The sequence below is a fragment of the Crocuta crocuta genome, unplaced genomic scaffold (genome assembly GCF_008692635.1).
Source record: "Crocuta crocuta isolate KB4526 unplaced genomic scaffold, BGI_CrCroc_1.0 scaffold30, whole genome shotgun sequence".
NCBI classification, from domain to species: domain Eukaryota; kingdom Metazoa; phylum Chordata; class Mammalia; order Carnivora; family Hyaenidae; genus Crocuta; species Crocuta crocuta.
The window spans coordinates 3,002,164-3,018,742 of NW_027528345.1; the positions used below are offsets into that span (position 1 = coordinate 3,002,164).

The window sequence follows — 16,579 nt, forward strand, 5'->3', positions numbered from 1 at the left end:
TTTTCAAGAAACCAAGTTTGTCATTGTTGATCATCTCTCTCTATTATACATTATATCAATCCTTTTCCTTGTGCAGCATACAAAAGCCATTTTATTATTATGATCACTGATTATATGGGTCAAGAACTCACACAGGGCACAGTGGGGTGATTTCTCTGTTGCCCAGAGTCTGAAGCATCACTGGGAAAACTCAAAGGCTGAACAATTTGAAGGGAATGCAACCATAAGTCTGAAAATTGATGCATTCTGTCCCTTAGGACTTCAAATACAGCTGTTAGTTGTCACACCTACATGTGGCTTTCCATGTGGCTAATCTGGGCTTTTTTGCAAAATGACAGTTGGGTTTCAAGAGCAAGTGTCTTAAGAGAACCATATGGACACTCTGTTGTCTTTTTAAAAAGACAACAATTTTATTGAGATAAAATTCACAATTAATTTAAGGCATACAATTTAATTATGGTTAAATACTAAAAATCATTGATCATTAAATCAATTTTAGTACATGTTCATCTCTGCAGAAAATTATTCCCTATCCCCCCCCCCCAATCTTTCCATCCTTAGGCAACTAATTTACTTGCTGTCTCTATAGATTTACAGATTTTGAACATTTCATATAAATTGAGTCATACAATATGCAGTTGTGGGATCTGGCTGCTTTCACTTAATTTTCTTTAAGATTCATCCATGCTGTAACATGTATTAGAAATTCATCCCTTTTTATGGTCAAATAAAAACACAATGTATCAATAAGCACATTTTGTATAATCATTCAACATATGACAGACATTCGAGCTTCCGGTTTGGGCCACTGTGAATAATGCTGCTATCAATAATCACATAGTCCATTGTTTTGTTTTTGTGTCTCTTGGTTATCTACCTAAATATGAATTGCTGAGACACATGGTAATTTACATATAAGCTTCTGAGGAACTACAGATTACTTTTAAACTGTTCTCATAATTTTACATCCCTTTCAGCAGTGCATAAAAGCTACATTTTGTCCACATTCTTGCTACTACTTGTTTTCATTAATCATTTTGCTGCTTATTCGATCAATTACTGAGAGAAGGAAAGTGTGTTAGAATGTCCGTCTCTGACTTTAGCTCAGGTCATGATCTCACGGTTTGTGGGTTCTGGCCCCGCATCGGGTTCTTTGCTGACGACCAGCTCAGAGCCTGGGGCCTGCTTCTGATTCTGTGTCTCCCTCTCTCTCTGTCAAAAATAAATAAAACATTTTAAAAAATAAAAAAAAAGAAAAAAATGTCCCTCTCTGTTTCTGCAACGGTTTCTACTTTTAGCTCTACTAATTTTTGTTTCATATATTTTGGAGCTATATTATTAGATCCATACAAATTTAGAATTATACTTTTGGGTAGAATGATCCTATTTTATGATCCTGTTCATCTCTAGCATTTCTGTACTTTGATATTATTATAATAACACCAGTCTTCTCTGCTTAGTGTATGCAATGTCATCTTTTTTCATTCCTTTACCTTCAAACTTCACATAATCTACACTGAACAGCATATAGCTAGATTTTGTTGTTTCATCCAGTCTATATCAAATGTTATCTTTGATTTTTAATTTAAGTATTTAGCTCTGTTACTTCAGATGTAATTACTGAGAAATCTGGTATTAAATCTGCCATCTTTCTGCTTGTTTTGTTTGTCCCACTTGTAGTAGGTCCTATTTTCTCTCTTTTCTTGCCTTCACTGGAATATTTTATTATTATTGTTCTTGTTATTTTCTCCTATGTCATATTATTCTAGTACTCCTTTATTTCATATTGTCCTTGAAGTTACAACATATATCATTGACCCATTAGCGTCTAATATAACTAATTCCCAAAACAATAGAACATTTTAACTCTACTTACTCACCTTCCATCTTTATGCTATGGTTTAATATGTACTATTACACATATTTTAATTATCTTAATCATTATTCATTCAAACTTATCCATCTGTTTACCCTTTTCTATTGTTCTTCCTTCTTTTTTACACCTCTATTCTGTGTTGGAAAATTTTCCTTTTAGCTGAATAAATTCCTTTTGTGTTTTCTTTGGTTCAGTTTTTTAACAACTTCACTGAGGAATAGTTGGCCAAAAGAAAAAAAAAACTGAAGATGTTCAGTTAAGTGTGAATTTTGGTAAGTTTTGACCCAACTATATACACATGAAACCATACTAAAATCAAGAGAGTGGGGGGAGGGGGGCAAGATGGCGGAGAAGTAAGGAGCTTCGTGCTTACACTCGTGCCCATACATCACACAGAAAAGATCTGAAGCCATTGGAAACCTTACAAAACCTGAAATATTGGGAGAGAAAGGACACAGAATCCACTGAGAGAGCCTTCTAACGTGAGTGCGAACGGGGGAAGATAAAATTGGGCCGGGATCAGAGACCCCAGGGTCGGAGGCAATCCCCCTCTACCCTCTACGGGGAGTGTGAGGGGAAAAGGAGAGAGTCCGAAACAGAAAAACCTCCACTCGGGGCATAGAAAGACCGTACTTGCCAAATACCTGCACACCAGGTCCCCTCACGCCAACTGGTCCTGGGGATGCTGAGGGCACAAACTGCTTCTTTGTGCTGCTCCTGGCGGCTGGACTTCAGAGAGGTGGTGCGCCTGCCACCATTGTAGCTCCCGGGCGGCTGGGGCCCCTGAAAGAGCCGCGTGGACACTGGGCGTCCGCGCTCCTGGCTGGCTGGGGTTCTGGAGGGAAGGCAAAGAACTAAAAACTGGATTATTAGCCTGTGAGTTCGTGTTTCGGGTGATGAGCCNATAAAATAAAATCAAGAGAGTGAACATATCCTTTAAGGATCCCAAAAATTCCTTATTCTCTTTTGCATTGTATCCCTCCTGCTTCTAACTCCCCTCCCATCTGATTCAATTCTGAGTCCTTTGATTCTTATTCCTATTCTATGCACTAGGAAAGTAAAAACAGTCCTTTTATTAATACCATAGATTCTTAAAATCTCAGAGGGTTCAGAATCTAGGTAGCTAAAAAGAATGGCAAATGCCCACCCCGTATAGTGTCTAAAACGTGTAAAGTCTAGAAAAGTATGCATTCTATCAAATGTTGAGTACATGTCTATTAAATGTATAAAAACGAATTTTCTCTGTTCAGAAATCACTTACCAAGGATTATCTTGGTGACCTCACACATTCATCAAATGTGTGACTCTAGTTTTTATGCTAAAGGAATGATAGATCTCCATGTCACTTTTGTTTTCCTAACTGTGAACCCCAAGTGATACAGTTGAAACAGAGAAAATACACATTTTTCCCCTGAAGTACAAGCAGTTAAAAATTATAAATAGGATCTAGATCAGTAAATACTATTATCTCGGTAGGAGATATAGATTCCATTTTGGAGCTAATGAATGCTATGGACTCCCCCTCCAAAAAGAGAAGTATACAACCCACATTTACATTCAACATTATGAGTACCATTTCAAAGAGCTTAGAGCCCAGATGAAGCTCCTGGGTGAATTCAGTATTAAGAATTCCTCCTCAAAAAACAATAACAAAAAAAAAAATTCCTGATTCAGAGGGGAGTTGGAGGGAGGAGTGGGCAAAATAGATGGAGGGTATTAAGGAGCACAAACTTTCAGTTATAAAATAAATAAGTCACAGAGATGAAAATAAAGCATAGGGAATATGATCAATAATGTTATAGTAACATTATATGGTGACCACACTAACCAGGTTACCATGATTGAGCATTGAGTAATGTATAGAATTGTCTAATCATTGTCATATGCCTGAAACTAATTAACATTGTATGTCAATCATACTTCAATTGCAAAGGGATAATTCCTAATCTAGAACAAAGAACATTTATTCCTTCTCTTTAAGAATCAACAAAATAATGTAGCTTTGGAGTTTCATTAAGTGCTTTCTTAATCAACACTTTTCAATTTTGTGTGTTGTAGAACCCATATTCCATATTTGCCTTTTTAAAATTATTTTTATTTGAGAGAGAGAGAGAAAGAGTGAGTCGGGGAGAGGAATAGAGGGAGAGAGAGAAAGATAGAGAAAATTTCAAGCAGGCTCCACACTCAGCAGGGAGCCAAACCCAGGACTTGGTCACACAACCCTGAGATCATGACCTGAGCCAAAATCAAAAGTCAGACATTCAACTGACTGAGGCATCAGGCAACCCCTTATTTGCCTTTTATTTTACCAACGAATTGACAACTGAGAGTCACTGATCAAAGAGAGGGGAAAAGACTCATTTAAACTTTAGGTTTAAAAATATAATGATATATAATGATAACAGACACCAATTGTGCAAACACATGCACTGAAGAAGGAACACCTTCTAGCAAATAGATTTCAAAGAAGAAATGGAGGGTTAGGGATTTTGCCTGTGACCCAGAGGAGCAGACTATGAGCATAAGGCTGTATCTTGCTCCCAGACAGTTCTCGTTAGATGCACACTGTAATTGCAAACATTTGATTTTGTTGTGCACACAGGAATTGGAAAATTTCACATAAAAATATTTTTTCTGTCTCCTCTTAAAAAGTCAGAAGATACAGACACAGTTGGCCCATACTTTTATGGAGCAATAGTCAACAGGGGCTGCGAGGCCACTACTTGTTTTCCCAGTTCACTGCAATCCTCAGAAGCACCTGTTTCCCTGTTTCATCATTTCTAATACATGGCTGGGCTTAGTAGGCATTGGAGCATGTGACTCAGGATGGTCAGCCCTTGAATAAATGAATGTTGACCTAGTGTCACAGAACACTCTCTGTTGGGCAAGCCTGTCTTGCCCATTTCCTTTCTACCTCTAAAATTACACCTAGCTCCCTGACAGGAGTTTCTAAACTCATCCTGCTCTGTCTGAATTCATCTCCACTCAGTTTTTTCCAAATAACTTCCAGCTGACCTCCCACCATGCTCTTCCAAGGAACAAAGCTTCCTACAAGAATGCAGGATGAAGGATGGTGCCTGGACTGCTAACCTCATAGCTGACAACCTCTGTGGTGTTCCCATTTCTCGAAACCACTTTTTCTTTCCTTGTTTTAGGTTTTGTTTTTTAATTTTGACCTTCATTAGAGAGGTTAGTACACTTCATCGGGATCCTTCGTGCTGAAAGCTATGTCCAAAGGACTATATTTCTTAGTGAAAATGTCTTAGCGATCACGGTTAGTATTTGTAGCAGAGCTGGGTCAAAATTAACATATTACAACAGCTTGTGTCAGCCTGGGTTGCAAACTTTCCACAAGAAAGGGTAGGCCGAAAGGTCATGCTCATCAGCTCATACCGCAGAGAATTGCAGAATCCTAATAGATGATTTCTTCTCTTTGCACATAAAAGTCACGGACTCCTCTCACTCCGTCTACCATCCCCCTCCTGCCCATGCACAGGACTTCCATACACACGGTCCCCAGCTAGTTTCTATCTCCTCTATTTCTGTGAATCTGATTTCCTTGGGTCACTTTCTAGCTTGATTAAATATGTGTTACATTGTTCTACCTTTTTAAAAAAATTTCTGAGAGGGAGGAGAGCGAGAGAGCGAGAGAGCGTGAGCAGGGGAGGGTCAGAGAGAGAGAGGGAGATACAGAATCTGAAACAGGCTCTAGGCTCTGAGATAGCCTTCAGCACAGAGCCTGACGCGGGGCTCAAACCCACAAATGGGGAGATCATGACCTGAGCCAAAGTCGGATACTTAACCAACTGAGCCACCCAGGTGCCCCTTACCTTTTTTTGTATGATGGAAATGCATGTTTAAACCACTAGTGAGCCGCTAACCCAGACTTCAGCAATGACAGCGGTTTATAACAGAGTTCTCACTCACACTCATGTAGGATCTGTGTCTACGGCATGATTTGCTAGTTTCTTTAACACCTCCCTCCTTTATGCAAATGCCACAGAAAAAGCACTTCCCTATTTCAGCCACTGAACTGTAGGGTGCTGTCACAGGCGGCACATCCCGGCCCCCAGCGCATGGGTGGGACTGCCAGAGCGTAATGGGACAGGTTTCTGCACAGGTAGATGCTCAGTGGATTCTGCACTCAACTAGAAGGCTGAGCCTGACTTGGCTGCCCAGTCAGCATGATGTCCAAATGACAGGTTATTTTCTGTTACTTGTCTGCCGGGGTTGGCTTTATCAACCCAGAGGCTGGTAAATGAAAGATGCCATCACTTTACCACTAATGCACCTGGACTAATCCCTCCAGATCAGAGTCCAGAGCCTCTGAGAGCCAAGCTGTGTCCTCAGAGAACAAAAGATAAGGAGAACCTGAAGCCCCTGGCCCCAGGCCTGGGCTTTTCCCTTTCTCTAATGGCTCCGGAGAGCAAAGCACGTCAGTGTCTTCAGTTCTACAAGACAGCTGTCCGAAGGGTGCAGCAACTAGGAAACATTTCAGTCTTCAGGGATCTCAGGGCTCTCAGAGTTTCATGTCACCGGACTTAGCGTTTGCTTAGCCTACTCACCCGAGTTTACAAGAGGCTATCTTTCAGTGGGATGTCATCCTTTCTATGTCCTTTGTCCTGAACCACTACCAATTCATTGTACATTCTGAATCTCTAAATCAATCCATCTCTCTGTCTCTCTGTGTCTGTCTCCTTCTCTCTCTCCTCTTTTTCTCTCCCTCTTTATAAAGCATGCTGTCTTTCAATTAACATAGTGATGACCTATTGTCACCCGTTACCATGCTAATCCGGACCTGGTGTGAAATTACTTTATAATAAACACTATGGAGTTCTGACTTCCAATTAATTTTTCACATGCTGCGCTAAATCAGATTAACGCTCTCCCTGTACCATCACTTTTGACCACAGACGTTATTCTTTCCTTATAATGAAATGGAGGATTAATTTATATGAAGCATATCTGTACATATTTGCAAATAAATGTAAAGATAGATTTTATGCCATATTTGCGTTGTGCCCAGTGCTGCGTTAGTGCAGATTCTCTGAGATTACTTACTTCCTTGTGTTCACTGGGTGGGCAGACATCTTTCCAGTTGTTCCTCTGTTGAATTCTAACTAAATGCCTCCATGAAGAATAAGCAAAGAAATGCTCACATATGCTCCGGTGCTGAGAGGGTGGTGACTTCTCCTGCAAATCATATGATACCGCATTAGGAGAAGCTGAATGAAAATGTAAACACTCTGAAATGGAAACAATAATCATTAACTACTAAATTGATTGGTGCTCTCCCTGGATGTGCACGTTCACATTCATCTTGAGTGAATGGAGGGAGGGTAGCTTTTTAAATGACCGTTAAATTGAAGGAATTTGATGACGATTTCAAGCAAATAATAGCTCATGCCTTTTTAAAACTAATATAGCCCCTGCACTAAATTATATTTTTGGTGAAACAATTATTTTCCATTTCATTATTAGAATGGAGTAATGGAAGATGAATGTAGGCACACACTAAATGAACAAATTTGTGTTAAAAAAATTAATCCTATTACCCAGATGCTGGACTGTATTTTTTCTTCTGTCAGTCTCCTGTATATTTCATTCAGCTTCTTTTATTACTACAAAATATTGATAGAAAAATTTCCCCAATACATATTTTCTTTTTGACACCAAATGAGAAAAACTGCCAGAAGAACTAAAGGTATGGCCCATATAAAAGATAAATGTGTGCTTATCAAATTCTCTTAAACCAATCTTTTATTAACAGAAGAAGAAATAAAATCTTGTTTAGTGTTGCAATGATGAAAATACTTACCGCTGAGTTATTCTAAGACAGACCTAGCAAATTATGCTTGGCAAACACTGGAAATGTATTCATTCATTCAACAGGTATTGATTTGATCCCTGCTATGTGATAACTGCTACTTGGAAGTACAACTGATAAAACAATGAGCAAAGACAAATTCCCTGCCCTCATGGAGATTCCCTTCTAAGGGGATGCAAACTTGAAATTATAAAAACAGTCCATTGCCATCTTCGTGATCATTTATTGAGCTCTTACTATGTGCTCTCCACTGTGCCAGATGCTTTCCTATTTATATTTCAATTATCATGAGTAATACTTTCCCTCTAGGTTATTATTGTTGAACACATTTTATAGATGAATAACTAAAGTTTAGAAGTTAAGTAATTCATCCTAACTCTACAGATATATGGTGGTAAAACTAGAATTCCAAACTAAGGTTTTGGACTAAAATCCCTGTGCTATACTGCCTCTGACATCCACTGTCTCAAAAACATGTGTCATTATCTTTATTTGTTGAAATTTTATTTTTTGTTCTATGGTGGATAGAAATAGGGGCAAAAGGCATAATCCCCGACCTAAGAAGATTTCCAGTCTACGGGGAGAAAATTATACATTTATGAAACAACTATTCTTAAGATTTCTTTGAGGTAGGTAAGTTTATAGTCCATACACATGAAGTGTGCCTCTTGATGGGGGAAAGGTGCATGATTATTTGCGGACATTTATCCCCACTTGAATAGCATATTCAACTTCTATGATTTTACTCACTGTACAATGCATTATTAATTTAACCAATGATTTTTAAGAAAAATCGCAATACACATTAAATGTGGCCATTACATGCCACACAATGTGTCCTAGCTTTTTTTTTTTTTTTTTTTTAAGACTGAACCTATTTTATGGGTGACATGCTAGCTGGGCAGGGTTTGGGGGCAGAACAGAAAGTTGAGCTTAACTTTCCAAGGGACTGAGGGTTCAGGGTCCTGGCTGGTGCCAGGCCTCCCACAGTGTCATCTCTACTGGAACTGAAAGGCAACAGGGAGAGAAGATAGGAAAGAAGGGTGAGAGGAAAGGGAGGTGGTGGGAAAGGAAATGGAAGGAAGGGGTGAGGAGAAAGGGAAGGGAAATAGGGTCTGGCTGGAGCCAAAGCCAAAGTCAAAGGTGGTCAGGTCAGCATCAGGAGACACTCAAAAGGGAGCCTCCTGGGAAGTTCAGGCAGCCATGAGGGCCCTTTTGAGCTGCTCATAGGTGACAAACATCACCTCATTCCAGAAACCTGGAGAAAGGAGGGCATGAACCCTTAACAAGAGGCATGGGGACCCTCCCTAGGGATCACGGAAAGGGCACAGTGGCCAGCACTGCTCTACTGGCCCAGGACAGGGTTCACAGGTCTCATCTTGACCACATTGACAGGGCAGACAATGGCAGAAGTACAGAAGCTTGCCTTAAAGATGGAAGTGAAGTGGCAGGGGAGGTCATCTGTCATGAGGTTGGCCTTCAGGAGGGCATCCTTGATGAGGTCACAGGTCACCAGCTCAGACCGTTGATGATGGCATTATGAACAACACTCTGAAAGGTCCCTTTCCCCAGTCTCTGGAACCCTTCCTCTCTGGCAGTGGTCTCGTAAGTACCAACAAACTGAACCAACAAAGATGGTGGTGAGCCCTGTGGTGGGAGAGATGTGGGCAACAGATGTGGCAAAAGGAGTGGTGAAAGCTGCAGCTCAGCCATAGGGGGTTTAGGGGAGAGCTGCACGGGTTTAGTAGGGGGTGATCCTGAGCTGGGTCTTGGCCTAGGCCAAGGTCCCCCACTGTCTCACCGGAGGACAGGTAGCCTATGTTTTCCATGGTGTCCACAAGGCCCCAGGCCTCTAGTACCTCCTGGATGAGACCCAAGAGCCACCTGTTGATGTCCAGCCCAGATAGGGATCAAAGTTACCATTTACCCCATGGGCCCAAAGCAAGAAGAGCCAAAACCCACCCCCTGGGCCAGACCCCATGTTAAGACCTCTGTCTACCTGGTCAGGTCCCCCTGAGGAAAAGCTCCAGAAACTGGAGCTGGGACAGTGACAGACCTCAGGTCCTCCACCTAGAGGACCCCTTCCAGAAGATCACGGAGTTCTGCTGCCTGACTCACCCCCACTGACTGTGGCTCTGCCTCTCACTTCCAGAACCAAACTAGCTCATTCCAAGTCTGTGAGCAGTGGGGACTTAGGCCCTTGTGAGGATTGCCTTGGGAGGGTGCATGGCTGCACTGAGCCACTTGGGGCTCCAGCCTGAGCCTCCCACTTTGAGACTTATATCTCTACCACCTTGGGGGCTTTCCTGGTCCCCCCACCTTGCTCAGCATATGGATGGAGCTTGTAACTTCCCATGGCTCCTTCCACGTCCTATCTGCCCAGCCCTCTGAGTCTTTTTACTCTGATGACAAAACGGCTCATCACACGCTGATTCTGGGCTCTGGTCATGTGGGCCTCTGAAATCTGGGGAACACATGCCTCCTGATCGCAGTGCTACTGTATTTGGGCAGCACTTAGGCCTCTTCGAAACTTCTGTCTGTGAAGGGACTTCCAGCAAGAGGTGCCTGGAGGGAGCGGAGCCCGAGAGCTCTCTGAAGCCTTAGTAGACGTGATTAGTGCCCTGTGAATCCTACTCCATTCAGAGCAGTCTTCTTGAAATATGTTCCTTCCTTCTCTGGAGACAGCCAGCAGGAGGCCCAAGAATTCCTGAAGCTCCTTCTGGAGTGGCTCTACCTGGAAATCAAAGAGAATGCAGGGCAATCCTGGCCAACAGTATAGCTTGCTCTGAACCCCACCATGGAGGAGCTCTGCTAGAAGAACCTGATGTAAGTGGTGATGACCGGGCCACCTTAATGTGGAAGTATTATGTGGGTCAAGAGGACCACAATATTGTGGACCTGACTGTGGGCCAGGTGAAAAGTTGTCTCAAATGCCAGGCCTGTGGGTATCTTTCCACAACCTTTGAGGATTCTTGTGACCTGCCCATCCCAGAAAGGATTTGTGGGTGGCAAGGTGTTTCTGCAGGGTTGTTTCAGCCTTTCCACCAAGGAGGAAGAGCTGGAGTCGGAGAGTGCTCCAGTGTGTGACAGATGTTGGTAGAAAACACAAAGTACCAAAAAGTTGATGATACAAAGATGCCCCTGAATCCTCATGCTGCATCTTAATCAAAATCCCCCTCCCAAGTCTCCATCAGAAAAGTTCAGCAGGTGTGGACTTCCTGCTGCAACAGGACAAAGCCGGAGGCCTGGTATACCAGCTGTAGGCCCCTAGCATCTACTCGAGCAGTGTCCACTATGGACGCTATGCAGCCCTCCACTGGTGCCAGACTGGCTGGCGTGTCTGCAATGACTCTCATGTATCGTCTGTCAGTGAAACCAGGTGGCATCCAGTGAGGGCTACGTGCTGTTCTATCAACTGATGCAGGAGCCACCCCTCTGCCTATGGCACGCCCTGTGCAACTCTTTCAACACTCTTAAGTCCCAGGGTCCTCATTTACCTCAGAGACATCTATTTTTGTGTCTTTTTAATCGAGGAGGTGGTGGTTGCCAATACAATACAATAATATCTTTTTGTATTAAAAAGTACCCTTCCACCTGGGTCTCTTTGTCTACCAGACAGACCTCCCCAGACCCCTGCCAGTATACAGCCTGCAGACCCTCAATTCTTAGAGTGGAGGATGTACAGCAGCAGAAGAACAATCTGTTCCTTGAGGTTTAAAAAACTTTACGACAACATTTTTCACGGAACTAGAGAAAACAATCCTAAAATTTGTATGGAAGCTGGGACCTCAAGTAACCAAAGCGATCCTGAAAAAAACAATTCCAGATTTCAAGTTATATTACAAAGTGGTAGTGATTAAAACAGAAATGTACTCGCATAAAAATAGACACGTGGATTAAAGACCTAAATGTGAGACCTGAAACTATAAAAATCCTTGAAGGGAGTACAGGCAGTAATGTCTCCGACATTGGCCATAGCAACATTTTTCTAGAGATGATGTCTCCAAAGGCAAGAGAAATAGAAGCAAAAATAAACTACCAGGACTATATCAAAATAAAAAGCTTCTGCACAGACAAGTAAACAACAAAACTAAAAAGCAATCCACCGAATGGGAGAAGATATTTGCTGATGACATGTCTGATAAAGGGTTAGTTAATATCCAAAACATATAAAGAACTGATACAATCAATACCCAAAAAACAAATAATCCAATTAAAAAATGGGCAGAAAACATGAAAAGACATTTCCCCCAAGGACATCCAGATGGCCAACAGACACATGAAAAGATGCCCAACATCTCTTATCATTAGGGAAATGCCAATCAAAACTACAATGAGATAGGTATCACCTCACAGCTGTCAGAATGCCTAAACCAAAAACACAAGAAACAAGTGTTGGCGACGATGTGGAGAAACAGGAACCCTTTTTTACTGTTGGTGGGAATGCAAATTGGAGAAGCCACTATGGGAACCAGTATGAAAATCCCTATGTAAATTGCCCTACTGGATATTTGCCCCCAAAATACAAAAACACTAATTCAAAAGGATATATGCACCCCATGTTTATTGCAGCATTATTTACAATAATTAAACTATGGAAGCAGCCCAAGTATCCGTCAGTAGACGGATGAATAAAGAAGAGGTAGTGTGTGTATGTACACACACACACACAGACACACACACACACACACACACACACATACACACACAAACACACCGGAAGATTATTCAGCCATAAAAAGAATGAAATCTTGTCATTTGCAACAACGTAGAGAGCTAGAGAGTATAATGCTAAATGAAATAAGTCAGAGAAAGACAAACACCATTCATATGTGAAATTTAAGAAACAAAACAAATGAGCAAAGGGAAAAAAGAGAGAGAGAAAGACAAACCAAGAAACAGGTTCTTAATTAGAGAACAAACTGATGGTTACCAGAGGGGTGATGGGTTGGGGGAACGGGTCATATAGAGAATGGCGATTAAAGAGTCCTGTTTTCATGATGAAAAAAAGTAAGTAAAACGTAAAAGGAAAAATAATATAGAAATACAGAATAGGGAGACCAAAGGAAATAAAATGTGATTTGAAACAGCTCAATATGTAAGCCAATAACATGACTGTTAAAAAAAAAAAAAACAACCTTCACTTTGAAACTGTATATGTGAATTAGCACATTTTTTAAAATTTTCAATGTTTTATTTCTGAGAGAGAGACAGACAGCATGATCAGGGGAAGGTCAGCGAGAGAGAGGGAGAGACAGAATCTGAAACAGGCTCCAGGCTATGAGCTGGCTGTCAGCACAGAGCCAAAGCGGGGCTCAAACCCCTGAACCAGGAGATAGTGACCTGAGCCAAAGTCGAACGCTTAACCAACTGAGCCACCCAGGCACCCCAGGGACTGGCACATTTTAAAAGAAGACCTTCTGGATCACTCTGATCATCTCTTTCATGGTATTATTAAATCTTGTTATTTATATTTTCTTAGATATCTCATCTTTGTTTGCAAATATAATACCATAAATAAAATCAAAACATATCTTTATAATTTATTCAATCCTGACATCTGCAGTTATTTCTAATTTCTAATGCTTATTTTATCCCATTTTTTTTCATTTGACTGATTTCACTAGTATCTCATTCTTTTTTATCTTTTTTACAGTTCTTCCAAGAATGATTTTATTCAAACAGCCAACTCTTACATTTGCTTTTCATTGCTTGTGTTCATTTTTTATTAATTCATTCATTTCTGCTTTTATGTTCATTAATTATTCTACTTGCTCTACATAGATATTTGTTCTTCTTTTAGTAATTTCTTGAGTTGAATAGTAATTTGTAATTTTTCTTCTTTAAATACTGTGTATTTTCCTCCTTGGTTGTGTCTCAATTATTTTCCTAGATATTCTGTATTTTAAGCAGTTTTGAGTTCCTCCTTTAAGAATTTATTAGGACGTTTTCTCATGTTTTTCTGTTTGTTTATGCTTCCAGTACTTATTGTCTATACACTTCAGCATGAATATTTGGCCAAGAAGATACTTGACGTAAAATACATTTGCTGTTTGTAAAGTATAAAGTTTGAGGAGTATCAATTTAAACAGGTTTGGCTATTATTCAGATGATCTCTCCCTAGTTATTTTCTGAGCATTTTATGTGAAAATAACTCAAATATTGTGTGAGATCTTCTAATGCTATCATATTTCTGCATTCTTTTTCTTATAGTTACAGTAGCTTTTGCTTTTAAATTTCAATACTGTATTATTCAGAATGTAAATATTCAGGGTAGTTGGGTCTTCAGCTGTAAAACTGACCCTCGGGGCAAATATTTTGGTGTATTTTAAACAGTTTGTCTCTAATATTTATTTTTTAACGATTGGTTTGAGTGATTACAACATGGCAGAGAAAGATGAACACTGAAATATTCAGAGTATAAAATATGGTCTTTTTCATCAAGGAACAATGATAGAACAATGAATTGATTAAATAACAAAACAATATTTTAAAGTCTCTTTCTTACAGTGTCTAGGATATTTCTTGTTTGTAATCTATAGTTTTTTTTCAGCTTTCTTTTCAATTTTATTGAGGCATAATTGACAAAGTTGTAATGTATCAAAAGTGTATAACATGATGATTTGATGTATATATACATTATGAGAGGATTCCAAAATCGAATAACTAACACCTATATCGTCACTGCACATACTTTTTTTTTCCCCTCAGTGAGAACACTTAAGTTCTACTCTTGTACCAGATTTCAATCATACAATACAGTATTATCAACTATAGTCACCATGTTACACATTAGATACTCAGCCTTTATTCATCTTACACCTGAAAGTTTATTCCCTTTTGCCAACCTCTCGCCCCTCAACCAGCCCCTAGCAACCACCATTCTACTCTTTGTTTCTGTGAATTCAACTCATCATATACATACTATAACTTGCGGGCAAAAATACCATACCACTTAACTGAAAACTAATAGATAAGAAATAATAAAGAATAATAAAAGAAATCACATACTATCTAAGAGTTAGTGTTATATATCGCATTATGTAACATTAAATATGGCCACTGTCAATAAATATTGACTGAGGTTCTTTTAAAGTTAATGAACTATATTTCAGAAGTATGAGATATGATCCCTCTCCTCGAAGAAATTAGAAATCAGACATTACTACTGAGAAAAGAAATAACAGCCTTTTTAGCATTTTCTGTGTGCCAGATGAATGATACATATCCTAACAGGTATAAAAGCTAGGAAGAAAGAGCATTTGCTTAGTGTAGAGGGAAAGGGAAGGGCTGGGTGCAGAAAAGTGGAGTAAGATTACACATGCACAGAGGTTAGTGTGGGGTGTTACAGCCTGAAGGGACAGTGCGAACTACAGGCCTCATGTGGGAGAGTATATGTGTGTGTGTGTGTGTGTGTGTCTGCACATGCACATGTGTGTGCATGTTATGAAAATGCATACATATATGTGTGCATCCATGCTGTTAAATGCATGCATGCAAGTATATTGATCTGTACGCCATTTATGTGTTCACTTAATTCACCCATCTGTCCACTGGGCTGAGCTCCCTAATACCTGAAACCCCATACTTGTCAGCAACTGCCATGATGACTGGTATACTAGGTGCTCAATAAATAGTTGTTGAATGAAGGAATGACTGAATGAATGAACTCTGTAGAACAGGCATGAAAAACCTGAAGCTCAAGGTGGGGCTTTCCCAAATGAGGGAATTAGTACAATTCTGACAGTGTTTTCTCCTCTATTTACTTTTTACTCAAAGTCATCCATGGACCAAAAACGGCAGCACCTAGGAGCTGTTTCAAGGTTCACAATCTCCGGCCCCACCTCCACACCTACTGATTCCAAATCTGCACGGTAATCAGATCTTCAGGTGATTTGTACACACATTAAACTGGAGAAGCCCAGCACTGTTTTGCACTGTACCCTATAGAGTAAGGAGATGAATCAAAGAATTCTGAAGGTTCATGAAAGAGAGAAATGAGGAATAAACAGAGGCATGGTGGGAAGCACTTTGAGGAAGGCCATAAATTCAAAGCTAAAGAATTTATCGCCTAAGCCAAGGTTTCCAAAATAGAGTGTCTTGACCTCAAGGGATACACTGAGCAATCAATCCACCAAGATGCGGAAAGAAAGCCTTAGAACTCATTTATATTTAATTTTTATCTAGAAATAAAGGGATTTTACTAATATTTAATATTCAAATAGACAGCTGCTCTCTCACCTAGTCCACAGTCAAGTTACAACTCTGATACGTAGCAGGGAAAACCACAATGCAAGTGACCATGTTCATACACTGGGTATTGAAATATAGGATGGCCTTGCTTAAGAAAACACCTGCATTAATTATGTTATTTTAATTAAAATAAACTTCCCAAAGTGGATGAGTGGTTTTAAGTGATTCCTGAGCAAGAACGTATGCTGGTACACAGAGCGCATATGCGTGTACACACCACACACGTGTACACAGATACAGGCACACATGCACACCAGAGAGAGGATTTAAAATGCAGCTCAAGTGGACAAGAAGATGGCAGAGCTAATCCTTCTCTTAGCATCTGATAAGAACTCATAGCCACATTACAAGGGGCAAACAACAACAATCTCACTGAATCTGTCAAGAAGGCAGCCAACAAATGAAAAATATAGCTGCTTTTTCAAAAGAGTTGTGTTATGAAGTAGGCACATTGAAAATGGATGTCTGGAAATATCCCCATAGATGGAGTTTTTATCGACAATAATAATGTATGTCTTCTCTAAAAACTTGCGTATCTGCATATTTAAAACTCTTGGAAACAAATTTCTCACACATGCACACACAAAAAAACCCTTTTAAATAGAGTTACATTGATTTAAAAG

The 16,579-nt window shown here is 40.1% G+C and overlaps 1 protein-coding gene and 1 pseudogene across 1 annotated transcript; one reads left to right on the top strand and one right to left on the bottom strand.

Moving 5' to 3' along the window:
• Positions 1-554: 554 nt before the first annotated feature.
• Positions 555-9,342, bottom strand: LOC144222843 (uncharacterized). Its single transcript, XM_077753549.1, has 4 exons — positions 9,130-9,342; positions 6,938-7,069; positions 2,521-2,711; positions 555-1,212 (listed from the first exon to the last, which is right to left on the bottom strand). Exons 1-3 carry the CDS (start codon positions 9,169-9,171, stop codon positions 2,538-2,540), a joined length of 348 nt encoding a protein of 115 aa, XP_077609675.1. The 5' UTR covers positions 9,172-9,342; the 3' UTR covers positions 555-1,212; positions 2,521-2,537.
• Positions 9,343-9,530: 188 nt separating this feature from the next.
• On the top strand, positions 9,531-11,421 carry LOC144222948 (ubiquitin carboxyl-terminal hydrolase 21 pseudogene; annotated as a pseudogene).
• Positions 11,422-16,579: the final 5,158 nt, after the last annotated feature.